General features: G+C 46.9%; 2 protein-coding genes across 6 annotated transcripts in view; one reads left to right on the forward strand and one right to left on the reverse strand.

Moving 5' to 3' along the window:
- Nucleotides 1-7,935: 7,935 nt before the first annotated feature.
- On the reverse strand, nt 7,936-14,968 carry ING1 (inhibitor of growth family member 1). 2 transcript variants are annotated; one of them, XM_079304951.1, is made up of 3 exons: nt 14,297-14,968; nt 13,404-14,092; nt 7,936-9,560 (listed from the first exon to the last, which is right to left on the reverse strand). In XM_079304951.1, the coding sequence occupies exons 2-3, from the start codon at nt 13,543-13,545 to the stop codon at nt 8,857-8,859; spliced, it is 846 nt and encodes a 281-aa protein (XP_079161077.1). In that variant the 5' UTR covers nt 13,546-14,092; nt 14,297-14,968; the 3' UTR covers nt 7,936-8,856. The 2 variants fall into 2 exon arrangements, with proteins under 2 accessions (XP_079161077.1, XP_079161078.1); XM_079304952.1 differs by lacking the exons at nt 13,404-14,092; nt 14,297-14,968 and adding an exon at nt 10,734-10,979.
- A 562-nt stretch (nt 14,969-15,530) lies between these two features.
- The window catches only part of CARS2 (cysteinyl-tRNA synthetase 2, mitochondrial), a 42,743-nt gene continuing 30,350 nt past the window's right edge, over nt 15,531-27,923 (forward strand). For 3 of the 4 annotated variants that reach the window (XM_079324640.1, XM_079324643.1, XM_079324642.1), the window contains exons 1-3: nt 22,349-22,431; nt 22,996-23,046; nt 27,163-27,280. In XM_079324640.1, coding sequence (XP_079180766.1) covers nt 27,197-27,280 — 84 coding nt within the window. In that variant the 5' untranslated portion in view covers nt 22,349-22,431; nt 22,996-23,046; nt 27,163-27,196. Of the gene's footprint in view, nt 15,737-22,348; nt 22,432-22,995; nt 23,047-27,162; nt 27,281-27,923 lie in introns of those variants that run through there. The other variant, XM_079324641.1, reaches the window with a different exon arrangement.

The following is a 27,923-nucleotide window of genomic DNA, read 5'->3' on the forward strand; positions in this document are numbered from 1 at the left end:
CATGGGTTCCTCCACCCCTCCAGATGTTCAGAGACAGTCCATGGCTTGGATTCCATTCCATGAGGATGGGCTTTCAGGACAGGAGAAGCAGCACAATTGATCATTGGGCACTGACACAGCCTGGCTCGGGTTGTCGTCGCACTCTCCTTGCTCCTTTCAAAACTCACTCTTCACCAGTTCATGTCACTCCTGCTACTTTACTTCCTGCAACATAAAACTCACACCACAGATCATTTCCCCCCCAAGCTCAAATCTCCTTGAGACACACACCAGGTCTCCCCATCCTTTCTCATTACCCACCAAGTCCACCCAGGTCCTTGGGCAAAGACAATCCCACAAATGGGTTTGCCTTTTCCCATGGGACAAGAAATCCACACTGATTTCCCCAGCTGCTTCCCTAGGTGTAGTACAGGGACCTGACCTCCTCCCACAGCTTGGGCAGGACCAGGGCGGTTAGCAGATCCCCTGGTGTTAACCAGCCAAGTGGCTTCTGCTAAATTTGCATCCCAATTCTTCCATGCCCCATTGCCCAGCAACTCCCAACATAGTCTTCAGCTGGCCATTCCACCTCCCAGTCTTTCCAGAGGCTTGTGGCTGATAAGGGATGTGATACACCCATGAAAGATCATAGGACTGTGTTTCCACCCCCTGGGGCAGTCGATTCCAGGTTTATTTCTCTCACTCTTCACACTGGAGTTCTGACATGTTTGATTCAGCAGCACTCAGGGGTGCTGTGACTTCATTTAGGCCATGATAGCCTATGCCAACTCCATCCTCCATCAGACTTTTGCAGTGGCCTTATGGGACTGTTACAAGGGGAATGAGTCTTGCTGATGACTCCTTGGTTCTCCAGCTGATGAATCAGCTCTGATCAGCCAGGGAACCTCCGTGTGATATTGCTGCTGATGCACTGTCTTGGTAGCAATTGGCACCTGCTGCTCTTCACCTTGCAGCAATCCTACCAGGAAAGGATGTTCTGAGGCTGCTTGGGGTGGATAACTGCTTGATCTCTGTATTCACAGTAGCTACACCAAAAGGCCATTGGTACCCCTTTAGGTCCTTGAAGTACCCTTTCCTGAGACAGCCAGGTCCAAGGATACCAGGGGCCTCTAGGCCAGTCACAATGGGGCACTTTTCCCACTTGTCCCCTGCTCAGCTCCCTTCAGCTTCCAAAACAGACGATTCTTGGCATCCCCATGTCAATCCAGAGATCCAGGTGGGTTCTGAGCCCCTGTACCCCAATGGCACAAGCATACACTATGCACCAGTATCTACCAAAGCCTTACATGCTTCTGTGGGTCTGATGTGCCAGGCTATCAAATCCAATACATCCAGTCATCCCTTTCCTCCTCCTGGCAGAAGGGAGGGACACTCTATTCTTTTTCCTGATTAGAGCATTCACTGTCTGCCCCTCACAGTGCCAGACCAGAAGTGCCCTCGCCAGGATCAAGAGAGGTGATGTCAGTTCTTCTATGTCTGGGAGGCTGCTGGTAGTTGTCTTGTGTCTGCAGAAACTACACTGACAGCTTTGTTGGATGGCTCCTTCTCTCTTATCTCACAGCTCTCTTCTTTCCCAGCCCTCTTCTCTCTCAGTTCACGGGCACGGGCTTCCAGCTTAAAGGTGGGCTCACCATCCCACTTCCTCATGTCTTCCCCCTGATCACACAGAAAGAACCACAGAGCACCACGTGTCATGTGTCTGGGGCTCTCTTTCGCTCTGATCAGGGCAGGAGAAGACTGATTTCTTGGACTACTCTTGACAGCTGAGGTGCTGGCCTGTAGGGATGAGGAGGTAGAAAGAGTTTCTTCTAAGTTTTGGAGCCAAAAAGATGCTCTCCCTACAGCTGGTATCTCCATTTCTGGGTAATACATTGCTGCCAACCGGTTAGAATATGATGCAGGGGCACTTTGAATCACCTTCCTCCACATGGCCCTTGTGCAAGGGACGTCCCCTGGATCTTTAGAGATGTTATCATTTTTTACATCACCATAGATGACTTCCAGCACTGCTAATTCTCTCAGGTACTGGATACCTTCATCTGCAGTGGTCCACTTTCCTGGGGAGTTCACAAGATCTTCTTTAAATGGATGTCTTGCCTTCACACTTGAGAGGAGTCGTCTCCAGAGACTGCAAACTGCTGTCTCTTTTCCAATTCCTCTATCAATTCCCCGATCTCTAGCAAGGGATCCCAGCTGCTGGGCTTCCCCACCTCCCAGCAGGTGACCATCAGCCCCACAATTCCAGCACCTAAGCAGCCAGGCAGAAATCTGCTCACCTGGCTGGCGCCTGTAATTTTTCCGCAAGTCTTGAAGTTCTGAGGATGTCAGAGACTGGGTAATTTCTGCTTCCTCTTTGAATTCTTTCACTCCTTCCTTTAACTGATTTGTTGAAGGACTGGTTTCTTGATCAGACCTCTCCTTTCCTGATGATTCTTCTTCTTCCTCTTTTTCCTTGTCTTCTTCTTCTTCTTTTTCTTCTTTTCCTTTTCCTTTTTCTTCTTCTTTTCCTTTTTCTTCTTTTCCTTTTCTTCTCTTTCTTTTTTTCTTTTCCTTTTTCTTCTTTTTCTTCTTTTTGTTTTTTTTCTTCCCTTTCTTTTTCTTCTTCTTTTCCTTTTTCTTCTTCTTTTCCCTTTTCTCTCTTTTCTTTTTTTTTTCGTTTTTTTTCTTTTTTTTTTTTTTTTTTTTTTTCTTCCCTTTCTTTTTCTTCTTTTTCTTCTTCTTCTTGTCCTTCTTTTTCTTCTTTTTCTTCCTTTTCTTTTTCTTCTTTTTCTTCTTGTCCTTCTTTTTCTTCCTTTTCTTTTTCTCCTTTTTCTTCTTGTCCTTCTTTTTCTTCCTTTTCTTCCTTTTCTTTTTCTTCCTCCTTTTCTTTTTCTTCTTCTTCTTCCTCTTCTTTTTTTTCTTCTTCTTCTTCCTCACTTTCTAATTGACAATAAGGACCTGCAGCTCTCCTTGCCCAGATTTTCTTTTCCATTGCAGGGGCAGTTTCAGCGGTTGCTGTGGTCTGGGTCCCTGTCTCAGCCATCCTGACCTCACGCACAGTTTGTGTCCCTGCCTCAGTGACAGTCCTCTGAGAGTGCTGAGCTGTGGCTCGGTAGGCACAGGCCAGGCCCCAGCACAGGGCGAGCAGCTGCTGGTTTTCACTGGGCTGGGCAAGGCACCCCTCTATCAGCTGCCGGGTCAGCTTGTCAGGGTTCATTATCTGCTCAGGTGTGAACTCCCAGGCAATGGGAGGTGATAACCGCCCTAGGAACCTGCCCAAATCCTTCCACACTCCCTGCCACCCAGGAACTGACTTCTTCAGGGAGTGTTTTGATACCACCTCACCCAAAATTTGTTTTCTCGTGCACCACCATGACATCAGATTCCACAAACTCCATGATATGCTTACAGTACTAATTAAACAGATCATGTAAGGATGAACAAGGACTGCTGGAGCCTGCATAATAAAAGAATCCGCATCAATCCCGGGTAGGAAGAGAGAGATGTATTCCCTCATTGTCTCCACAAGATAGCTCCCCCAGCACAGCAAGGCCATCAATGCCAGGGAAAAGCACAGAGCCATTGTTTGTATTAACATGTTCCCAAACTCAGCAAAATAAAGAGATAAGCAGTGCAGCTGACAAACCGCGTTCCGCACAGGAGCTCGCTGCTGGGTGATTAATGCTGCTACAGCCTGCAATATATATACAGGATGCTGTTGTCTCACCCCCTCATCAGGCACCAAAAGGGGCTGTGGTGGGCTGACCTGGGCTGGATGCCAGGTGCCCACCAAGCTGCTCTATCACTTCCCCTTCTCTGCTGGACAGGGGAGAGAAAAATCAGACAGAAGACAACCTGTAGGTAGAGATAAGGCAGGTCAGCAAAGCAAAAGTGAAAGGTTGTGCATGCACAAGCAAAGGAAAAATGTCCAAAGATATTATTTTCTACTTCCCATGAGCGAGTGATGTCCGGTCACTTCCTGGGAAGCAGGGCTTGAGGACACACAGCAGTTGCTCTGGAAGGCAAATGTTGTAACAAATGTTCCCCACTTCCTCTTCCTTTTCCCAGCTTTTATATCCGAGCAGACGTCATATGGTATGGAATATTCCTTTGGTCAGTTTGGATCAGCTGGCCTAGCTGTGTCCCCTCCCAAGACCTTGCCCCCTGCCAGCCTACTGATGTGGGGGCAGAAATGTTGGAGAGAGAGCACCGAGGCTGTGCCAGCCCTGCTCAGCAGCAGCCAAAACTCTGGAGTGTTATCAGCTCCTTTCTAGCTCCCCATGCAACACACAGCACTGTGAGGGCTGAGCTCCATCTCACCCAGACCCAATGCGGGACCTTAAGACACAAAGTTAACCTACAATTCTCAAGGAAGAGCTGGAAATTTAAATACAGGTGCCTGCTTTTAAAAGTTTGGTATCACCCACCTTTCTTCTCCTTCCACCATTGGCAAGCTGTTTATAAAGTGAACAGAAGGAAAAGCTTAACCTGGGAATCCTGGCTGCAGTTGTGGGAATGCCACCAGCCCCCCCTGTAACTTCCTGGCAACTAATGCAGCTTTTCTGCTGTGAGACAGGACAGAGATTTCTTTGATTTTCCTTTAACTACCAACAAAAGTAAATGCTTACTGGGAAAAGTAATCTTGGAAATGTAATCCTAAACTCGGGAGAAAACATTAATACTGTTTTCAGCATTTCCTATACATACTGCATTTGCTCTGCTGCTCTTCCTTACTGTGTCATTCCTCCTGCTTGTTATGTTCGGGACTTCAGTAACAGCTGGGAAGGTAGGAAACTTCATAGATCATTATTAGCTTGATTATTTTTTGACATTACAGTACTCACATTACTCTTTTGATATTCACACTACTTTTGCTCACACTACTTCTCATACTCAGAAATTATTAGCTCTTTTGAGCAATTCCTGCATAAGTGTGGGGGGTGAGTTATGTACATATAGCAAATAGGCCATGAGAATGATGATAAATCTAACTAAAACAACAGAATTCACTACAAAGATATTGTTTTGAAGCATTTCTCTTACAGATTTTTTTTATGATATTCTTTGAAACAGTTTATAGTGTTTTTTATCTCTTTGACTGTCATTACAATTTAAAAGATTAACTAAAAATGCCCTACGAAAAATAAACCAGTAGAGCAGTCCAATTTGATTGTATTTATTCTGCTCCAAGAAATTAGGATACAGGTTATCAGCAACTGTTCTTAATTAGTAAGAAACCAATTTAAACCTAATGATACGCATGGTCAGGGTTGCTGCTGCTCAATGGAGACAGTAGTTCTGCTCGATTGGGATGCTTTCAGATGGTGTAATTGTTGAAACTGATGCTCTGCTGGTTCAGGCTTGCAGTGGTTCTCGCTCTCTCCTCAACTTGCTGGGAACACTCTGCAATTGGAGCTGACATAGCACCCAAAGGGCTCCCTGACTGATGCCTTTTGCTTCCCAGCTCATGCCTCCGGCACCCGTTCTGCACTGCCAGCTGCCCCACTGCACAACAAATCTGCTGCCGAGGACAGGGACGACTCAGGGCAAGGGCTGCTGTCAGCTCCCTTGAGTGTTGAATCAGTGCTTTTCAGTAGCTGGAAGGACTTTATCATCAGCTCAAGGGCTCAGCAACACAATACAGACGTACCTGCTGCCCCCACCACACAGAAGAGCAGCAATTACAGCTGCTTGAATTATTTCAATGAGAAGTTTCAGAAGTATGTGACTCCTGCTGCTGTGACTTCCTCCCCAGCAAACACCCAGTGATTTTTATATTTTGCATTAATGCTGTACCACTTGAGAGCTGTTTACTAACCCATGGGAAATGGAGATGAAGCCTTAGTTCAGCTCCTAGAAGAGCCTCCCTCTCACTCAAACCTTTTGCTGGCAGCCTCAGTGGGAAAGGGTCACCAAGAGAGTCACATGTTTTCTCAAACTGGACAGATGATCTCCCCAAATCACTCTGCTGAGCAAAACAAGGAAGCTTGCAAAGTAGCTGATCTGTCACGCAGAAATAACAAAAATTGTCTCAAAAGATGGAAGTTTCTGGTGGCCATTAAATTCACTGCCAATAACAAAGGCAGCATTTTAGACAAAGTACCAAAGCCAGGACAAAGTTTGCACAGTCCGCAGCACTTGGCAGAGTGTCAGTATAACACAAGATGGCTCCACTTCCACCAACAAAGAGCTCAGTGCCACTGCAGAGTCCCTTGCATCCAACTAATCGTGCCCATCGACTGAAGCCAGACCTGCCAGGCTGTCCCTGCCAGCCCACTCAGCCCCAGGGCCAGGGAGCACAACACTGCTGCAGCCTGCCCCAGGTGAGATGGGAGGGGAACACAAGCCTGGGAAAAATGTGGAAAGGGACGTGAACTCCAAACTGCTTTACAGATCAGCAGCTGTCTCCAGCCAAAGACTGACAAATGGGAGACCAAGGGCAGTGTAAATATGCCTCTACTGATCCATCTATAGCTGAACATTCTTACAATCCGCTTTCGCATTTTTGGTGTTTCCTTCTGGCTTTTCACACTCAGAATACCTCTCAGAATCAATGCAGACATTTTGTGAAAAAGGCTGGGTTTGAAACCTTGCCTGTACCAGTTCCTATATAAAGTTTCACTGGGGTTTTGCTAGTACAATCCTGCTGCTAAGTATTGATGTTCTCAGCACAGGCTGGTGGGAGAACAGCTGAGGCAGAAACGACCAGAAACATCAGCATCAGCCACAACAACAGCAGGTGGAGGGAGAGAGGAGTGAGAAAGACTGGTAAGTGTGTAGGGAGAATGGAAAATCAGAAGGCTTTAGAGAAAAGATGAAAGGAGAAGGAAGGGTAAGAGAGTATAAAAATTACACACCAACACTAAACCACCTCAGGACAGGAGACTGGTTTGGAGCAGGCACTTGCCTTGGGCAGAGGTGGCTCAGTGTGACAGTCTGTAGGGACTGGAAACATGAATTCAGATGCACACAGTGCACCTATTTAGAAGTGAAACAGGACTGCTCGTCACTGTGAGCATGTCTGTGTGGCAGGGAATATCCATGCAAGATGATGCAGTGCATTTTGGGGCCTGTCAGTATATCTTTAGAGAACACTGAACCCCATCAGCTGTCTTGTGTTCAGCTACATCCAAAACCTTACTTCCTACAGAAGGATTTTCTGGAATACATGGGGGGAAAAGGCATCATTTCAGTGGCATGGTTCCACTGTTCAGGAACCAAAACTTCACCATTACACACAGAGAAGGCTTTGTTCTTTAAAGAAAAAAAAAACAACTCCAGGCTCCCATCCTTTTATGTGAGTCTTGCCTGATCCATTGCATTTCACAGCCCTCACTTCCATGGCCTTCCTGCTGTTCCCCTCTCACCTGGATGAAGGCCTGCAGGGTGACAGGGAGATGAAATCTGCTCAGCCAGAATGCTGGCCCCTGCAGCTGCCAGTGAAGGAAACTGCCTGACCAGGGGAAGAGAGAGCTCTGGATACCTGTCATAGCACCTGGGTCACAGCAAGTGCATTTCTGTATGGGGTGACCATGAAGAATAAAATGGCCTGCCCTGGAACAGCTGCAGTAAAACTTTGAAAATGCCAAAATGCAGAAGATCCCAATAACAAACATGGAGCCTTTTACACCTACAGTGAAAAAAGCATTAAAACAACTGAACAAGACCAGCTCTGTACTATTGATTTTCAGATAAATGCCTGGGTCTGGGAATGACTGCAAGCACAGAATGAAGAGATTTGGATGAAAAGTTAAATGCTATTTTGGCTTTCCTACGACCTAGGCTGGCCATATGCTCTATGAAGATTCATGATCAGAACTGTAATTTGGTTACCACTACAACAGTTTTGGGGTTCCCAGCAGCAGCTTGCTGGATCTGCTGAGGTTTAAGATGAATTTCTTGGTTTTTTGAGCTATATGAATGATCATTAAACAAGATTGCTAAAGAAGCAAACTGTCAAAGTCATTTCATTTATTTCTTAGTATCACATCTGTACAATTTTCATACATACAGCAGGAAATGCACATTGGTTACACAATGGCATTTGGCTGCATTTCCAAGTATAATACAGTAAGTGCAACTCCACTTAAAATGTACATTTATACAACTTAAACAAATTAAGGATTGCTACACCACTATCTGTGACAGTATAAAGCTTCATTTATGTTATGTCTCATTACTAAACCACTTCCAGGTTAAATATAAAACATATTCAATCATTTTAAAATGGCCTTTGTGGTACCTGGCCAGCATATAAAATATTTGTTGTTTAAAATTTAACCATTAACTTTTTGTTTTAAAAAATAATCCTCTAAGCCTATTTAAACATTTGCTATTGAACTGTTATACTGACACTTTGTAGCAGGAACCAAATTTTACCCTCCTTTTGTTTGCCCTTGCTTACCACCAGAAGAAATTACGTTTGCAATGTATTGCAGCTTTATTCAGATACAGTCAGGTGGTTAAACTATTTAACAATTTTGCTCAAAAGGTAAATAACATTTTTCTTTAAAAAAAAAAAAAACAAAATTACATTTCAGAGATACATGTCAAAATTTTAATGGGTAGAGTGCTACCAGCACTAAAAAAAGAAAAAAAGAAAAAATAAAGAAAATAATTAATTTATCTTTTAAGAAATGTCCGAATATTCTTATAATTTTACTTTTGGAATACATTGGTCCACAGACCACATTCTTGTTACAGCTTACCAAATGAAAATCAAAATTTCTTATTGCCGTCCCTGTAACAGGAATGGTTCAGTTTTAAACCTCCTTTAAAAATATACATTTTACAATCCTTTCACCTCAACAAAGGTGACACTGACAATAAATACACTGGTTTGGTGGGTTATTTCCTTCACTATGAAAAGACTACAAACTACCTATTGTATGCCCTTTCTTTTTTAGATTTCTCCAATGCCTTGTCCATAGTTTTCTCGTTTTCTCCTCTACATTTGGGGCAGTACCATTTGCCCTTTGGTTTATGGTTGAGTCCCACACAAGAGAAGTGAAACCATTCAATGGGGCACTCATCATTATCACATCCAATCATTTCTCCATAGGAGACTTGGTTGCACAAGCAGTATGTTGGCTCATTAGGGTCAATAGGAAGGTCAGGGGGAGAAGCTTCCCGCTCTGCTTTAGCCTTGGATCGTTTCTTCTTCTTGGATGTTTTTGCTTTCTTCTCCTTTGGTGTTCCTGAGGTGATGTCATCATGATCATGATTATTTGAGGCATTTTCTCGATTCTCATTATTCCTCTGCCTCCTCGATCTCTTGTTGTTGGGCTTTTCAGCCTGTGAGATTGTCTCATTCTTTGACTTATCCTGGCTGCCTTTCCCGCTGTTTCCTGTGGTGTCATTAGTCTCTTGACAAGTCTCAAACAGTTCCACGTGGCTGTCCACTTGCCTTGTTCTGTTCTCAACAAGCTCCACCATCTGACTGACAATTTGGATCTTCTCGTCCCCCAGTTCCTGACTCCGAATCAAGGCTCTCTGTATGCAGTGCAACATTCTCCTCTTCTGCACAGCATCTGTCTCCCGTTTAAATTTTTCATAGTAATCATCCAGATCCTTCAGAATCTCTGCAAAGAAGAAATAAAAACTGTAAATATTTTTGACAGGGAGAATGGCAAAACAAAACCTCCCATTTTTCCTTCCACACAGCAACAACTTCTTGCAACATACAGCACTGATCAAAGACAGATTCCCTGAAGCTCATATCTGACAAGCAGCTCATAGCTCCACTGGACTACTTTTGTTCTAGTTGGTCCCACAGGAATGGAATGCAAATACTGATTTAGAAGAAAATAGTGACTAAATAAATGTTTATGTATGTTGATAATATTTCTCTTTAAACTTTTCAGTAATTAAAAGTAACTAACTAAACCAATACAAATGTAACAAAAGTTACAAGGTTAACTGCAAAAGTAGAGGGGAAATTAATGGGCATTTTCTGTGTAACAACATTAATATTTTCAGTGAATGACAGAGTGAGATAAAGAGAGAGGGACAGAAAAAAAGCACAAGCCAGTGTAGAAGCATGTTGCTGGGTTATTTGACAGGAGATGCAGAACCACCAAATACGTGGTCTGGACCCAAAGCTATTTCATCCAATACTGTCAAGCTATTTCTGCTGAAAATATGAGGCCACATAAATTCCTTGATTGCAGAATCAGGATTACAATATACAGGATGCTTAGATTATTTCCTACCTATACTTTCTGTGTTTCTGTAAAATACATGTTAAAACACAAAAACATTATCTTCATTAAATATTTACTGCAAAGCAGGAGGTGAAGTTGAAGGATAACATTGAAGATGATAGACAACAATGGCAGTAGCTAGAGCTTCTGCTTTAAAATACGTTACATCTGAATTGCACCTCAAGGATTGTTCTAGCAGTTTACAAAAAACAACAATACACCAAATATCTAAGGTTTTAAGAATGACTATGGAAACCTATTTTTAAGAAGATGTTTTTGAGTTTCATTGTGATACACAAATCAACTACAGCATATGGGACACTCAGCACTCCATATTAAGTCCTCAAAAACATATGGAATGTTTTTCCTGAATCTCTGTTCTTCTCTGAATTTTCCCTTTCTCACAGGTTAGAAGTCTATCTTAGAGAAGCAAGATACACTGGGATATAAAATCTGACCTCAATTCATGTAACAGAAACCAGGATCTCTCACACATGCAAATAGCATTACCAAAACTTTTTTAAACTTGTATTTATTAATTTATTTACTTACTTATTTATTAATAGGAGAATGTGACACATATGCAAACCAAGAGTTACCCCGTGGTTTAGGTTTTTTCTTTCCTGGACAGAGTTTTTAAAGACACATGATTTCCAGTGAAGATATGGAAATATTATGGAAGCTTTACTTCAGATTTTAAAGCCGCAGCTTGTTCTTCACACATTGGTTAAACACAACCTGTCAGCTGCTTCTGCAGCACAACCTACCTGACCAAATCAGCATAAAATGTTATTAACCATTTTAAGCAACTGGTGGGCTTGTTTATGTTTTTTGACCTACAAAAAAAGTCAAAAGAAAGCAACAATAAAAAAAAATACCAAAAAGAAATCCAAACCCAAGATGCCACCAAAAGATCCTTCAGCAGATTCCACATTCGGGGAGGCTGAAGAAGCAGAGTTATTGATTTTCAGTGGCTGAAATGCAGAAGTTTTATGCTTTAAGCTTTGGTACTTGACTGATGTCACCAGTTTAACCCATGTGAATCTGGTGGGTGGGCATCCTCCGTGAAGAACAGCGCAGAACAGTCAGCGAGTGGAGCTGGGCGCTGTTGCGTTCGGCTGGGGCAGGGCTCGGTGCGGCTGCCGGGGCAGCGCGGCTGCGCTGGGCTGTTCGCAATGCGAGACGCGGCGGGGCTGCCGCACAGCCGGGATATCCGCTCAGCCCGCCGCCCAGAGCCATTCGGGCGGCCGTGCTGCGCCCGGGGCTGGCTGCGGTGCCCGCCTCGGGAGCCCGCTCGCGGCTATTCCAGGAATTCCGAGCTGCCACAGCGGGATCGGGAAGCTGCGCTCTGAGCGACAGGCGAACGCACACTCGATCTGGGGAAAGCGGCGCTTCGCTCCGCAGCCTCACGGGGGCCGAGACAGCGCGGAAGGACGACGAGCGGGACACGGGCGGGGGCCCGGCCCCCTCCCCGCCCCTCTGCGGCGCCCGGGGCCACCCCGGAGGTGACGGAGCCGCCATTGTTCTCGGGCAGGAAACCGGGGCGGCCCCGCGGCGCTCCCGGGCGCGCGGGGGGGGCGGGGCGGCCCCGCCCCCGCGGTCCCGAGCGGGGCGAGCAGATCCTCGCGGGGAAACAAGCGAGTGATTGACGCGGAGCAGCGGCCAATCACGGCGGGCGGGAGGCGCTCGCGCCCGCCCCCTCCGGCCATTCACCAGCGAGGCGCGGCTGGATAGCGGCGCCCCCCCCACGCCGGGACACGTCAGTCACCCTCCGGACGGCCGAGGCTGCCCCGCCCCCTGCCGCGAGCCCGGCCAATCAGAGCGCGCCGGCCGGGGCCGGCCGAGATATTCAAATCAACCCCACGGAAAAGTTGCTTCTCGAAACGTCACGAGGGGGCGAGGCCGCGAGACGGCCCGGCCCGGCCCCGGAGCCAATCCGCGCGGGGAGGCGGGGCAAAGCCGGCCCCTGGGCCGCCCCCGCCCTATCAGCGCCCCCGAGGGGCGTGGCCTACAAAGATATGCTAACGAGGGGTACCTATAAAAGGAGCACGGACGCCCCTTCCCAACACAGCGCGGAGGTGCCCGCTGGACGTGGTTTTATGGGGCGCGATGTCCGCCCTGCCCTTTTCTTCTCCTCCCACCCCCGACAGCCCCCGCGGGCTCCGGTGGAAGTTTCCCCCGGACCCTTCCCCCGGGAGCTGATGGGCTCTCATGGCGAGCTGCCTGAGGAGCGGCTGAGGCAACGGCAGGCAGGACTCGCTGCCTACCGCCGCTAAGGCCACATGGACGGGGACGGGGACGCGGGCAGGGAGACGGGGTCCCCCCTCCCGGCACCCCGGCTGTCACCGCTACCTGCTGCACAGAATAAAGATTGGCCACCCCCTCCCCCCCCCCACTTCCCGAGCGGACGCCAGCGACCAAGTGACACAGCTGCCCCGAGTCCCGCAAACCGGCCTCCCCTTCCTTCCCTCCGCCCGTGGGGACAGGGACGGCGTGCCCCGAGCTCGGGGAGGGGAGGGGGAGCTTCAGCCCCGCCGTAAACGCGACCGTGTGTGCCGTCCCCCCCACTCACACCGCACACGCCGGTCCTGCCCCCTCGGCCCCCCCGCCCCACGGAGCGGGGCTGTTTCACCGGGTGAAACGAAACCCACCGAGGAGGCAGCCAAGAAAGCACACCCTGCCCCCCACTCTCGACTAACCCCCCTCTCCTCTACTCCCTCCCTCCTTCCCTCCCTCCTTCACTAGCTGCCTCTCTCCCCTACTACAGCCATAATGAATACTGTACATTCCTAAATGTTGTGCTGTAATCTCTCCCCCTCTATCCACCCAGCACTTTCTTCCGTACCCCCAAACCCTTCCACCTCAGCCCCACGGCCAGGGACGGCCCCCCTTTGTGCACCGCACACCCCACTTCCCTGCCCCCGCCTTCTTGGCCAGCAATTTACACAGAAAAGCAGAGTCCTTGCTTAATAAGAAAAGCCGGAGACCTTTTGTTCCGCCCCATGACAAGAGCTAACGCTGCAGATCAGTACCCTCTCTCTCCTCGGATCTTTCCTCCCGGCTTTCTTTCTCCTTTTACCTCCAAAAAATAAAACTACCATCCCTGTGGGGTGCAGAGGGGCAAACGGAGCCGAGGCTCAGCTCTAAAGAAAAGAAAGACACCCTTCCCCCCTGAGCCCCGAACCACACACACGGACACACACATATATAGAAAGCACTTACCTTGATATTTGGCGTCAATTTCCCTCATCAAGGAGACATTTCTCTGCAGATCGAAGGGCATAGACTCGATGGAGTCCAGATAATCCTCCACATAGTTCACTAGGTGAAGCTGGTCTCCGTTTGCAGGACTCAACATTTTCATCCGGCAGAGAAACAAAAATCCTTCCCCACACCTCTCTGTGTGAGAGCAAGTGCTGCTCCCTTCAAAGACGGTAACCCCGATGAAGGTCTCACTCCCTGCCCAGCTCTCTCCGTAGCTCCCCCCCAAAAAACCGAGGGAAGCTACATCTGACTCCTCTTGTGTGAAAAAGAGGGAGAGAGAGACACACACACACCCTCCGCTAGTCCCCTACAGCCAGCAGCAGCTGATTGAATGGCTGTCGTTGTGGGTAATTCACGAAGGAGGTGGTAAGAACAATCAGAGGGATTTGTGTGTGTGTGTGGGGAGGGGAGGGAGGGAGGAGGAGGAGAAAAGAGGGGGGCTTAAACCAGCTCCTCCGAAACAATCTGGAAACAAAATGTGCTCTGCAAAGTGTCTGTCAGAGGCAGCGGCAGCCCCTCTGCCTGCGCCAGCGCCGCTCTGCTCCGCTTCTCCTCCGCTCCCCCCTTCCCCGCTCTGCTCCTCACCGCCGCCGCCGCCGCCGCTCCCCGGCGATATCAACGCAGCCTCCTCGCTCCCATACGCCGCGCTAGATCCAACGTGGAAAACCCAAATACCAGTTTCAAACACTTGGGAAACATTCGGCCCCGCCAGCCAAGGCGCATGCGCTCTCTCCCAGCGCTGTGTACACACACACACAGACACACACACACTCACACACTCACCGCACACACTCAATCCCTTCCCCCGCCCGGAACCTCCGCATATCCATCGTCCCGCCTCCCTTACTCACGTTTGGGGAGGGAGGGAAGGCGGCGGGGATGCGGGCCGAGCCAGGGGGCGGGCGGCGCAGGGCCGGCGTGGGCGTGGAGTGAAGGAAGCCCCGGGGAAGGCGGAGGCTCCGGTGAAGTTGTGCGGAGGCTGCGAGGCGAGCGGCCCGCGGGGACACTGGGGGATCGCGGGGGCAAGTGAATGCTTTTGCGGTAGGGTACCGGGACTTTGGAGGAGTCTCGCCTCCTGCCAGCTCGCCCCGGGATGGAGCGGCTCCGAGGCCTTTTCTAGGAGAGGGGAACACTGAGAACCATGCGACGCCACCCCGCGCTGCGGCCAGGGCTGTGCCCGGCGCGGCGCCGGCCGCCGAAGGGAAACGGGGAACGTTTCGTCCCTCCCTCCTCAGCGGGCACCCGCATCCATCACCCCGCGGCGCCTGACAGCCGGCGCAGCCAATCAGCGCGCCCCTCGCGTCCCGCCCCGCGGCGCCCTCAGCCAATCCCCGCTGTGCCACCGCTGCCCGGGATACCGCGCGCCGCGGCAGAGGGGGCGGTAACGCCCGAGGGGAGGGGGCGGGATTGCGCATGCGCGGTTCGTCTGGCGAGGGGCTAAAATGGAGTCGTTAGGGACGCAGTGCGACTACGTTTCCCAGCGGCCTCCGGGCGGTTGCGCTTGCGCGAGGCAGGCTGGCTGGAAGGCGGGAGGGGAGGAAAAGGGAAGGAGGGCGGGAGCGTGGCCGAGCGGGTTTGCTGCGGCTGCCTGGTCCCGCGCAGTGGCGAGGGAACGGTCCCGGGGGACGCCGCCGGGGCTGCGTTGTAGAGGAAGCCGGCGGCGGAACACGGCCGCCACGCATGGTTGCCGGCGGAGAGGCCGGCGAGGAGGAGCAGAAGGGGCGCCCGGAGTGACCCAGGGGTCGCGCGGCGGAGCCCCGCTGTCGGTCGGCGTTGCCTTTGTGCCGGAGTCGCTGCCGTGTCCCGGAGCCTGCGGGCGCCCGGCTCTGCGAGGAGCGGGGGAGGCGGGGCTGGAAAGAGCTACCGAGCTCTGCTGAATCAAAACAACGTGCGCTTTCTGCCTCATGTTTTTTTTTTTTTTTCGCAGACGTCACTGGCAATCCCCTAATTTAGGGGAGACTGAGTCATCCCTTGTGAGCGGCCGGACTCGCTGGAGCAGTCGCTGCTCGGCGCGGCCCTGGTTGTGCTCGCTGCAGGGAGCGGCGCCCGGCCCGGCTCCTCTCAGCCCCTGCTGCGGGCTCAGCTGGGTGCGTGCACGCCCAGAGCTGGCTTTTCAGGGAAGAACAGGCAGCTGTTAGCAGTACTTCCAGTATCCTCTCTCCAGCGGGAGACATGCACCCAAATATTTTCTGAGGAGTGGAGGCGGTGCCATAGACCAGACTTTGAGCTGATACCGACCCGCTGTTTCGGGCAGATGTCAGAGGGCACTTCCTTGTTTTCTGAAGATGCCTGTAAGTTCTCCCGTTATTTTCTTCTTCTCATTTCCTGTTTCCATGAGTTGTTGTAAAAAAATGAGTTGCTGAAGTAAACCTCATATACCCACGATGTCAGATTTTTAACTTAGAAGCACCAAGGCATCTAAGGCAGTGCTCCGAGCCCGTGTTTCTGGACCTGTGTGCTCTGGTTTACTGTGGTATAGAGAAGGAGTTGGCAGCAGTAGCCTGGGAATACCTATTCCAGATTGTTGGCACCAATTTGGTAGTTAGAGCCTGTTTCACCCTCACCTTCAAGCAGGTGAGCCACTGTCAGCAATTAAAGGCAGTTAACAGTCCCCTGGGTAGTGTAAGAATCCAAGCCAATAATTATGGCTCAGTAGAGGCAAGACATCTGAAAAGAATACAGGTGAGTCCTAAAAAGAGTCATTCTTGCAAAAAAGATAATCATTCTAGACACACACAAGTAATTACACATATAAGAAATGAGTTTGTAAAAGTACCTGCTAATTTACTAAGCAGGAACAAAAAAAAAATAGGAAAGGAAATGCTGAAGTGTAATGGTAGCCTACTAAGTTTGAGCAAATTTGGATGAACTGAGGTTAGAGAGCTTAGTATCATCTGGCTCTTAGCAGTGCTGTCTACTAGATCCTCCTCTGTTAGTTTCTTATATGTTGCTAGAAGAGTGACAGAGAGAAAACCATCATGGGACTTTGCACAAGTCCCTGGGACAGGAAGGGACTGAGCTCCCCTGAGAATGCATTTCATATCCACTTTGAAGGTCCTCTTTTACAGCTCTTCAAGATGATACTCAGTGCTTTGTACATTAAATATATATATTTTATATATTTATATATATTATTTATATATATATTATTTTTATATATTTATATATATATTTTATATATGTTATATATATATATATATTGTAATTAAATATATACCCCTACCCAGAAATATCAATTCTTTGCACCCCCCTCTAGGCTCAGCAGCAGGTCAGCCATTGTTTTAGGAAGCTGGGCAGGGGGGAAGGAAGGATCAAATCAAGTCAGGTGTATGTGTACATGTCTAGAGTGGAAAGTTTTAGAAGGTATAGAGCTGATGCCCATTGCCCATCTCTGCTTTACCTCATTATGGGTCCATTTCTTACCCTTGAAAAGAATTCACAAGTACAAGTGAATGTCATGTGCCAAAGAAGGAAGAGACTCCTGGGCTTCATTTTCTTGTTAGTTCCTATATTTGACTGGAGAATAAAGTTATCTATCTATAGTCCTTTGGCTTCCTAGTCCATTTGCTCTGTTTGTAAGAAATCTTTCTTATTTAGAATCTCAATATCTGATGTTTTCAGAAGTTTCTTGAAGCTGTTGCCTTACTGCAGATCTAAACTCATAGCAATTGAAATCAAGGGAACTTATAACCAGATCAACAACTTGCACAACAACTGTGTCATATACATACTATGTGTGTATATGCAAAATATACTTCATATAATAGAAATGTTTTAGTAAATATAGTTGTTGCAGTCATTATGGTTATTCCAGCTAATCAGCACAAAGTTCAGAATACTTGATATGAGCAACATAAAATCCCAAACCTCCAAACGTTCCACAAATGCATATACTGCATAGCTGGTACAAAGAATTGTGGCTGCCTCCTTTCTCCTCTGCTTTAGCTAAATATTGCTGTATGAAATACTATTTAATCATTACAGCTGTGTCTCTGTTTATTAGAAAAGATAGTGTCTTCTGATCATTTGTCATTATACTTTATGGTACAGACAAATCAGCTGGGTTTATTCCTGCTAATGAATTGCTGTTTCCACACCATTTAATAGCTTAATCCCTCTTCTATAGTTACATATGCTTGGATGGTTTTTTCCTTGCTTGTTTGTCTGTTTATTCTTTATGAGGCTAAATTCATGCTTATGTGGATGATGGTAATAAAATTTTACAAGTCTGCTCATTTTGCTTGTGGTCAAAAGTTTTGAAATAAATGTACAAACAGTTAACATGCAATATGAGCAGAGCTGAGGTTTGCAATAGCAGAATCATGGCTCACCCTTACACGCACTATGTATTGGCTGTGCCCTGGATAGTATATACTGTTTATGGATATTTAGGCCAGAAATACCTATTCATGTCACCAAATGATGTCAGATGAATAGATTTTAAAATCTGGAAAACAAATCTAGTTGAGTTTGTCCTTTTTCTGCTTCCCAGTAAAGGCTCAAGAACTTTGAACTTTCCAAATGCCTACCTAACTGGCATTTGGAAACTACCTAATTGGCCTGCCATTCTAAACTTCTCCCTTTTTTATCAGTCAAGTAAGAAAGCAGGTATTTCACTGGGTACACCTCATCTCCTCCTGTGCTTGCCCCAAGGCAGTTGCACTCCTTGCCTCTTCTCACACTTGTTTCCTGGCTGCTGACTTTTCTTGCACCTTCTGTGCTGGTGCACTTCCAAAGCATTGTGAGCTTAAACAGCATTACACTGGCATTAAAAAAAATTCTGAAGGTAGTAGGTGGTGCTATAATTTAATAGATTTTTGGTAAGAGCAAGAAAATTTAATTGGTTGTGTATGCCCACCAATGAATTTTCTTTTGCAGTGTTACTGCCTGTCCCCAGAATTACTCTTTTCAAATAGGTTTCTCAAGATTATTTATCTTTTATAAAAACATACTCTTACCTTGTGAATATTTGGTGGAATGGCCACTCAGCATTTACAGTATTTCTGAGCCAAGCATTTGTAATAAGATTGAGGCAATTTTTAGTGTCCTTTTAAAAATTAAACAAGATTCTGAAGCCAACCAATAAGCACCTAGATTTTGTAAACATAACAGGAACATGAAAGTTAAGTCAAAATGTGCCTGTAATTACAGATTACTACAGAGCACCAACAGAAATTCAGTCCACCTAAGTGGATTTAGCTCATCCATATTTTCTCAGGTTCAGCTTTCTTTGCTGGGTTTCTGAACTAGAACTTGATGAGAAAGGCCACAGTTACTGGAAACATGCTCTTGTTAACACAGAAAAAGCAACCTTTTTCCCCTGTGAACAATTCTAAGATGATATGGTTGAACTTTTTAGAAGAAAGAATGCAGCGTCTTTAGTAATAGGGGAAAAACTGTAAAACAAAGCATGTGTCTCCTAATAATAAGTGGAAATGGAAAATTGTTTTTAGCTTTATTTATGTATGATACAAAACAGCTCTGGGATCTTACTTCTGGGGGCAAATCTTATTGGTATTCCTGGGACTGGAAACTGGAAAATACTGAAGACAGGTGAGCCAAAATTCCCAAAGATCCTCCCTGCCCACCACAGAGACGTTGCCAGCACTGCTGGTGGACAGCACACACAGCTGTACTTCTAACAGACTTCCTTCTTGATCAAGGATGGAAGGGAAATGTTGCCTTCTTACAAACACAGATAAAGGGGAAACAGAAAATGTAGAGATCCCTTCTAAGGTGTTCAGGAGTCACCCCTTTACCATAGAGCTTCAGTTTTTATTTTAAAGGAAGTTTTACCCTTAATGACTCATAAGAAAAACATAAGAACATGACCTGACAGTATTAAATACAACAAGAGTTTACCTGAAGCTCAGACAGACGTGCAGTGGGACTGTGAGTCTGAGCTGTGCTGCTCTGCAGATCACATTTCCTCCTGGCTATTCGGCAAGTACGGAAGCAACAGGAGTACAGCACACCCAGGCCTGGCACTGATCATATGTACCTTGGCTCCAACTGCTTGCAACCTCCAATGGCATCTCCTACTCCAGGTGGAAGCAAAAAATCTTTTGCTGCTATACTGCCTTTCTGGTGGATGACTGTTGTGTCCTTGCACGTGTCCCAGAGCAAGAGTAAGGGTGCAGTATAGGTGGCATAAAGTGGAGGTGTGCTTACAGCCACAGACCAGTTGATTCTGAGAATGCTGGTGTTTTTAACATGAATAATTTATGGGTTTTATTCACCAGGATTAGTTTTGCTTTTATTTGAAATTAGGTTATTTTTGTACTTCGGTGCTTGAAGAACACTTTCCACTGTTCCACTGGATGTATCTGTGCATTAAATCTCAAGTGTGAATGCTAATAGCTGTTTGTTTCAGGTATTTAATAATTGTGGCTTTTCCCACTGTCAGAAAATAATATTTTACAGTAGGAATAGCGGTTTTGGGACTAAATGCTAAAAGCCAGTCTAGCTAGCACAGACACTAAGCCTTCTGAAACCAGTGGGAAAGAAAAAGCTCTTGCATTCTTCTGATCTGTTGGCAGTTTCATCCATGATTAACTAAACCTGGAAATTAAGTCTAGAAAAGTCCATTGTTACTTAGTATTGATTTGAACTCTATCAAAGTGCTTGGAACCCCACAGAACAAAGAAGACAACAGAGTTAATGACAACTCTTAACTAGATGTGTGTTGAACAGCAAGACATCAAAAACAGCTCATTATGGAAGCTGAAATAATTGGCTTGTGAAGCTTCCTGAGAAACATATAAAGCAAACATTTACAAAGGTTATTGGATAGTATCTTGAATTTCATCCTAGGTAGTCTTAAATTAACAAGCTCATAAAATAGGTTTCTTATTTGATCAAAAAGTTAAGATTGTTAAATGAAAAATTCTATGGAAAGTACCTATTAAAAGAGAAAGGAAACATTTGTCACTGGTAGGGCTTTATATCTGATATGCTCTAAAATTAAATAAGATGTAAACAGACATCAAGTATTATGTAAAAGCAATTATTTTAAATGATCTTATTACTTATGGGAGAAATCCATAAAGTAATCCCTGGCAGATAGAAGAGGAAACAATACAAACACTTCTGGGAGGCAGCTCACCACAGGCAGACCTGCAGCATCCAGAAGAGTATTACCATCTTCCCAAAGGCCAGCAAGGTGCTTTAGCAGGTAATACAGTGGCCTGAGAGACCTGAAAAGGCTCTGCCCTGAGCGGCCTGTTTAGAGGATTGTGTGGAGGAAACAATCAGGAAGTCAGGAGCAGGAAAGACAACGTGCTGGCACTGGCAGTTCACTCTCTCTTCTTGTACAAGAGCAGGGGTGGCACAATTGGAGCTCACGGGCCTTGACTTCAACACATGCCAAGAGGCTGCTTCCTAAAGATGGCACTAGACCTGCAGTACTCCTTGGCAAAGCCTGGCATTGATGTGGGTTCACAGAGAATGGGGAAATTAATGGTACAGCAATCTACCAAGCATGGGTACAAAAACTTTGGGGGGGGGATTTTTTTTCTCTTCCTAGCATCTATCTAAATCACTGCTCTCTCAGTTCTAAACTGTTCCTCCCTTGTCTATCTGTACATGTAAAAAGTTGCCCTCCCCCTTTTGTAAAATCCACTGTAGGTACTGGAAGGTGATGTGAGGTCTCCCTGGAGCCTTTTGCAGGGTGAACAACCCCAGCTCCCTCAGCCTGTCTTCACAGGAGAGCTGTTCCATCCGTCTCATCATCTTTGTGATTATAAGCTGTGGAATTCTCACTTGTTTCCTTGGTACCTCCTCACAGTGACTTTTGGAAACAAGTTACTAGTTCAAAAATACTTTTGGTCCCTTATGTCAGTTCCATTACACTGTTACTCACTCCAGTTGAATAGTTTACAGTTTCCCAAGTGGTTCAAGGTACCGCAGACAGTTAATCTCCATTTCTCTCTGAAAGAAAAAAAAAACCCTAGTGAGGAAGCAGACCTTGACAGTCAGCTGGGCTAAAGGCCGGGGTACCTCACCAAGTACCCGGCAACACTTGCTGTCATTTTTGAAAATGTCCAGGTTAGGTAACACTTTATACAAGTATGTGGGAGTCAGGGGGTGCATAAGTGTTTTCTGAGACTCTGATTTATTATCCGGTTTGGGAATGTCACACCATGTTTTATTTTCAGGAGCTGTAACAGGCTGCCAGACGTATTCTGACCTGAAAGGCAATTCAAAAATAGATTCACTCGCCAAAGTGACCGAATTGACTTAACACAGTGTGGACCGTTTTGCTAAGCTAGTCGCACATTTCCTACAAACATCGCCCTTACCACCTCGCTTAGAAGCCGCGCTGGGTTATACCGAAGCACAAGGCTAGTACGCGCTGTTCCAGCGGAGCCCGCACCGACAGCTCAGCACAGCGCCGCTCCCAGACCGCGCCGGGAGCGCCCGCGGCGCTGCCCCGGGACCCGGCGGGAGGCGGCGGAGCCCGGCCCGGGCAGAGCTGAGCGGCCCCTCGGCCCGGCGGGAGGCGGCGGAGCCCGGCCCGGGCAGAGCTGAGCGGCCCCTCGGCCCGGCGGGAGGCGGTGGAGCCCGGCCCGGGCAGAGCTGAGCGGCCCCGCGGCCCGGCGGGAGGCCGGGGAGCCCGGCCCCGCCCGCAGGCCCCGGCCCCGCCCGCAGGGCCGCCCCTTCCTGCGCCCCGGCCGGCGGCTCCGCTCTCCCCGCACGGGCTCGGCGGGTTGTGCCCGCTCCCCGCCCGGGCACCGTGCGGGCCATGCTGCGCGGAGCGGCGGCGGCGGCCCTGGCGGTGCGGCCTTGGCCTCAGCCTCGCTCCCGGTGCCGGCCCCGGTGCCGGCCCCGGTGCCGGCCGGGGGCAGGCGGGGGCGCGGCGGTGCTCGGGCTCGGCGCGGCGGCAGTGGGCGCCTCCGGCGGGCTGCGACAGCGGGATCGTGGCTTACAACAGCCGGAGCCAGAGCAAGGAGCCGCTGGTGCTGGCCACGGAAGGAGTGGCGACCTGGTAGCGCCTTGCGAGCGGCGGGCCTGGGGCTGGCGGGGTGACAGGAGCGGCTTGTGTACGGAAACAGCTCCCGCGACCGGTTCTGGGCTCCAGTACACGAAAGCCTGGAGCTAGTGGAAGAGGTTTAGCGAAGGGTCGCAAAGGTGATGAGGGGACCGGAGTATCTCTCTTATGAGAGACTGCAGGACCCGGGCCTGTTTAGTCTAGAGGAGAGAAGACTGGGAGGGGATCTCATCAATACATATAAATATCTCAAAGATTTCAGGAGGATGGTACCAGGCTCTTCTTAGCAGTGCCCAGCGACAATACTAGGAATAGTGGCCATAAACTAAAACATAAGACGTTTCAGCTCAACATGAGGAAGAACTTCTTTACATTGAGAGTGGCAGAGCACTGAACAGACTGCCCAGGGGCTTGTGGAGACTCCTCTGGAGACATTCAAAACCCACCTGGACACATTCCTGTGTCACCTGCTGTAGGTGACCCTGCCTTGACAGGGGTTTCGACTGGGACATCTTCCAGCCCTAACAATTCTGTGATTCTCCTTGCCTCCCCTCTCTGCAGGTACAGCTGTGGGCCGACCGTGTATGACCATGCACACCTCGGGCATGCCTGGTGAGTCGTGGATTGCAGCCTGGAGGCATCCAGGCACATAAACAGTGCTGGGCATCCCCAGCCAGTGGTGCTGGGGGATCCAGGCTGATACACAGAGCTGGACATTCCCAGGCTGCAGTGTGTGTCCGGGTGACAGAGCTGTGACTGGTGACACAAGGCCCAGCCCTTCACCTCCTGTGCTGTGCAAAGGGCAAAAGTCTGTTTGTTATATATTTTTTCCTCTTGGGCTGGGATAGTTTATAAAGGGGCTGTTGGTTCTGGTGCCAGGCTGAGGCAGAGACAGTGTGTGTCTGTGTCTTGGGAAGAAGCATTAGGAATATGTGCAGTTTGTTTGGTAGGGTGAGTTGTTTCATATCGTATCAGCATGATGTGACCTGTCATGTGGAGGAGTTGTGATTCTGGAGCAGAGCCTCTCAGCTGTGTGAAAGGATAGTTTCACTGCTGGCTTAGTTCAGACACTGTGTTGGCACCAAGGAAACACCATGCAGGATTGGCTAATAGAAAGGTACTTCCTAGGTTTACACATTATCTTAGATCTCAGAAAGTCCAGGTAGCTTAAAGGCCTTTTTGCATAATAACGCTGCAGTGTATGTTTAAAAATAAAAAGCAATCCAGAACAGCACAGGTTTTTCTCTGTAGTTCATTAGGATGAAGCTAGCTTCATTATAAGTGACTTTGAAAAAGTATGTTAAATACACCAGAGGAGGTTACTGCCACTTGTTTCAAAACAACATACCTGATGAATAGGCATGCAGAGTGTCTGCTGTTCCTGTGAAACAGAGGGGAGTTGCAGCAGCTCAAGCTGCTCTTAAGGTTCTGTTTTTGCATTCTTAAAAAGTAAGTTGTGTTGGGCTCTTTGGAAGAGCAGGGGTTTATGAGATAATTGCTGTCTGTATGAAGATCAGGTATTGTGCATTTCAGTAACTGAATAATTCCCTTTCAATGTAAGGGATTTCACAGCTTCTCATTCAGAAACTTGTGTTGAATCTTGCTCATGTTGAACTGAGCCATTGCAGTAACTGCACAACTGCTGCTTTGCTCTGTAAAAAAGAAGACTTAAAATACCAGTTATGTAAAAGTATTATTGTCAGTGCTAGTGTTAATGCTACTTTACTGTTGTGTGTATGTGATAGTTTCTTTTTCTTCCTTGCTTTACTCAAGTCTCAGCAGAAAAATTACTTAGCTGGTAACCTAAAAATCAAGAAAACAATATCTTGGACTTTTTGTTTGTACTTAGTATCTTCAGGGGCACTTTTTGAAAGTCATAGTAATCTGTGTATTTAAATCTACAGCTGTTGTGATAAAGGCTCCATTACAGTTTACCTTGAAATAATAAGAATTTAAAATCATCACTTGAAGGTAACTGTATAAAAAAGATGATTTGTAAGTTTCTTGTCTTTATCCCTCAGTTGGGGCTCTCTGGTGTGGTAGGGCCTGTCTTCCCTGACATGGTCTAATAAGGAAGGGAATTGCACAGGTGCTTCTATCCTAAGGGGTGTAGTTGATCTCGACCACAATGTTTTATAGAGGTGGAGAATTTCACCTTTTGGTCTTGCAGCTCTCTGTAGCTTTTAAATGTCTGTTTTTTCTTGCCCTCAGACTTTTTTGATTAAAAGAGAGAGTAGAAAGGCCTTGCTTACACTGGTCTGTTTTTTTACTCATCTTTTCTTACCTGTGTCTAAACTAGCAATTTTAAGCTTTCCTGTTGTGGAGTTTTGCCATGATCTGCATCACCTGTGTCTGACCTCTTCATTGCTGATTTAAGGAAGACTGGTTAGTGCTGAATATTGCCTTTGGTGTATCATGCAGATATACCAGGTATAATTCTCTCTTTTAGCACCTCTTCAAGCACCTTCACCTGTGGTTCCTGTTGTGTGCCAAGGTGTCTGCACTGAAGACCATTTGCTCTCTTTTCTCATCAGTTAAACCCTCCAATGTGGGAGGAGTTGGCTGTTCCTTTCCAGTATCTCTGGTCTTGCACATGTCAGTGTTGACATCCTGTTGCTCAGCTGATTTGTTCAGGATGATGGAGCACTCTTGGTTCTATTTATTTATTTAATTTTTTAAAATGGTATCCTTTTTTCCTCAGTAGCTAGGTCCAACCATAGAACAGCTGAAATGTATGCTGCTGTTGGGGGCAAGAAGATGCACTAGGAAATAGCATAAATTCAAGAGGAATGGTGGCTGTTGCTACTCTTCTGCTCTTGTTAAATACCATAATTTTGTTGTACTCCTGCCACATATTCTCTTCTCACTAGAATTCCTCTTTTTCGTCTCTGTCTTACATTTGAGTTGTGTCGAGCACAACAAATGCAGCAGGTAATAAAGCTGAAATGGATCATGGAAATGAGTTTGAGATCCTTGAGGAGAATTTGGAAATAATGGCATTATTTTTCTCCTGTCCTCTTTCCATTCCATAAGGAGTTCTTATTTCTCTAAATAATTTAACATTCTCTAGTATGTTGTGCTTCCTGTCTTAAAAGCAGATGCTCTGTCTGTCTCTGTATGATATCCAACACCCATTCTATATGGAGAAAGAAGTAAGACAGGCAAATAATGCTGTTTTTTCCCCAGTTCTGGGTCTGACCTTGATTGTGCTGGTTTGACCTGCAGCCTGGTTGGCATCCAGGTTCCTGGCTGAATGCTTTGAAGTAATAGTAAAACCAAGCATGAGAGATTTCTCTTATGTGTACTCTGCCACCCCCTGATCTTGACTGTTTGTTTTGACTTTTTTTTTTTTTTTAATCAATCCTGAAGAGGTAAAGACCCTGCTTTCTGAGGTATTAGGAAATCTGCTCTGGCTCTTGCAGAGTTTCATTCATTAATTCAGTTGGAAGATGAGTGGAGAGGGAACAGTGTGAAATTTGTGCCTGCTCTGGGAACAGTGACTGCAGGGCTGTTCAATCTAATATCAAGCTTTTGATGCTGGCGTTGTTCCTCTGAACAAGATCCAAAGACCAATTTAATATTCTTATGGAATCGTGTCACCACATTAGATGAACCTTACTCCCAGTGAGCTGCTATTCATTAAAAACTATCTCCCTGGCAGCAAAGCTTTCAAAAAGTCTTTTTTTTCCAGCATGGGCATGGTGCAAGCAAGAACAAAAAGTATTTTTCTTCATTGAGATATTATGCATCCATAAATCAGTACCTTAGTGCTACCTGGCACTTGCAGGGAATGGTGCACATCCATTTCTGGTAGTTGCTTACACTTCTTTGTTCTGACAGCCATGGGAGTTGCAGTTTGTGTGATGCTGTGGGTGAAATGGGAACCTGTAGGTCTGTGAACCTTCTTGGTGGCTTTGGACAAAACAGAGCCCAGAAGGGCTGAGGATTCTCATCATTCTGCACAGCAGACCCAGAGTTTTTAGTCACCTTCTAGTATCTTGGGTTTAACTCAGTCAAAGTGTGTCTTGAGAATTACTAATGGAGAGTCTATGAGCAGAGGCAGCTGCAACAGCCCTTTACAGCTTGTATATCCATCAATCTATCAGCATTAAATACTCTGCTTTGTGACAAAACCCATGAATAATTTCCAGAATAACTTTTATTCTCAAGTGTAAATAAAACAAAGTGATCTATAGAGCATCTACTCTTTGCTATCAGAAAAGATCTGGGGTGGTGTGTGAATGAAGTACTTCATTGGTGGCTGGTATCTGTTGTTACTCAATCCTAAGAAAAATTCACTTGAATCCTGCTTTATTCTCCCTGTTCTTCTATGGGAATGACTTTTGAAAACCTGTCAGGATATGGTAAGCCCAAGGGATGTATTTCAAGAACATCTGATCTCTGTGTCTTACTTTGTCCTGTTGGCTTTGAAAGAGTTTCCTGGCTCATGTAGCTTGTGATGCCCTTTGAATAAAGAGATGCAACAAAAGAAAGCACTCAGAAAATTTGGTGTAATGTGTCACTAATGCCAGAAGAGGGTAGGCCAGTTCAAGAGAAATTTGCCAGACTTTTGTTGAGGTAGCAAAAGGTTTTGGAAAAAACACATTAGGCACTGAAGATCTTTTCTTTACAAGTGTTGGGGTAATTAAATTGTCCCTGTGGCTGTTGGTTATTTAAGTTTATTCTTAATACTGCATGTTGAAAAGCTTGCATTTCTTTCTCTTCCAGCTCCTACGTTAGGTTTGATATAATTCGAAGGATAATGACAAGGTTTTTTGGAATTGAAGTTATCATGGTGATGGGGATCACAGACATAGATGACAAGATAATAAAAAGAGCCAATGAGGTAGGTGTACGCTCCAGTCTTTGACTAACATTTTGATATTTTCTGAGTTACTTATATAGAAAAATTAACCTAAGTTTGTGGTTTTTTTGTTATGTTTGTTTTAATTAGTAGATAATAAGTGTTGAGATTTCTGGTCCCCTAGTGTGTCTGTAATGGGTGTGGGGGTGAGAAGGGCTGGGTGTCAAGAGCTGAGTGGGGTAAATGGGTAGAGAGCTGTGTGATGGGGGGAGGCAGAGAGGGGGCTACCTTACAGCACCCACACTTGGGATTCTCCTGCCCTCTCCCCCTGCCTGAGAGGCTAGCAGGGAACAAAAGCCCTGCATGAATCCTCAGCACAGTGAAATGATCCCAAAACTTACCAGCCAGAAGGGTTCCATGAGTTCTGGAGAGGTGCTGTGTGCCATGATCATGAAAAGCAGTGATGAGGAGAGGCAGTAGGTACAGCAGTGCCAGTGGGGCTGAGGCAGTTCCTGGCAGGTGCAGAGCACCATCTAGCTGCAGTGTCAGCACCTTGGAGAGCTTTGTCAGGCCCGACTGTGTCACCTACAGGAGAGTTAACATGTGTGTAGGGGTAACTCTTGATAAGACTGGGGCAGTAAGTGGTTCTCAGCTGAATTTTAATATGACCTTTTACCAAATGAGC

This window comes from Erithacus rubecula (genome assembly GCF_903797595.1).
Source record: "Erithacus rubecula genome assembly, chromosome: 1".
Taxonomy (NCBI): domain Eukaryota; kingdom Metazoa; phylum Chordata; class Aves; order Passeriformes; family Muscicapidae; genus Erithacus; species Erithacus rubecula.

Bases quoted from the DNA above. Each gene is read 5' to 3' on its own strand.
- ING1 (XM_079304951.1), bottom strand. From the start codon at position 13,545: ATGAAAATGTTGAGTCCTGCAAACGGAGACCAGCTTCACCTAGTGAAC. The intron at 9,561-13,403 runs GTAAGTGCTTTC...TCTTCTTTGCAG, and splicing joins AATTGACGCCAAATATCAAG to AGATTCTGAAGGATCTGGAT.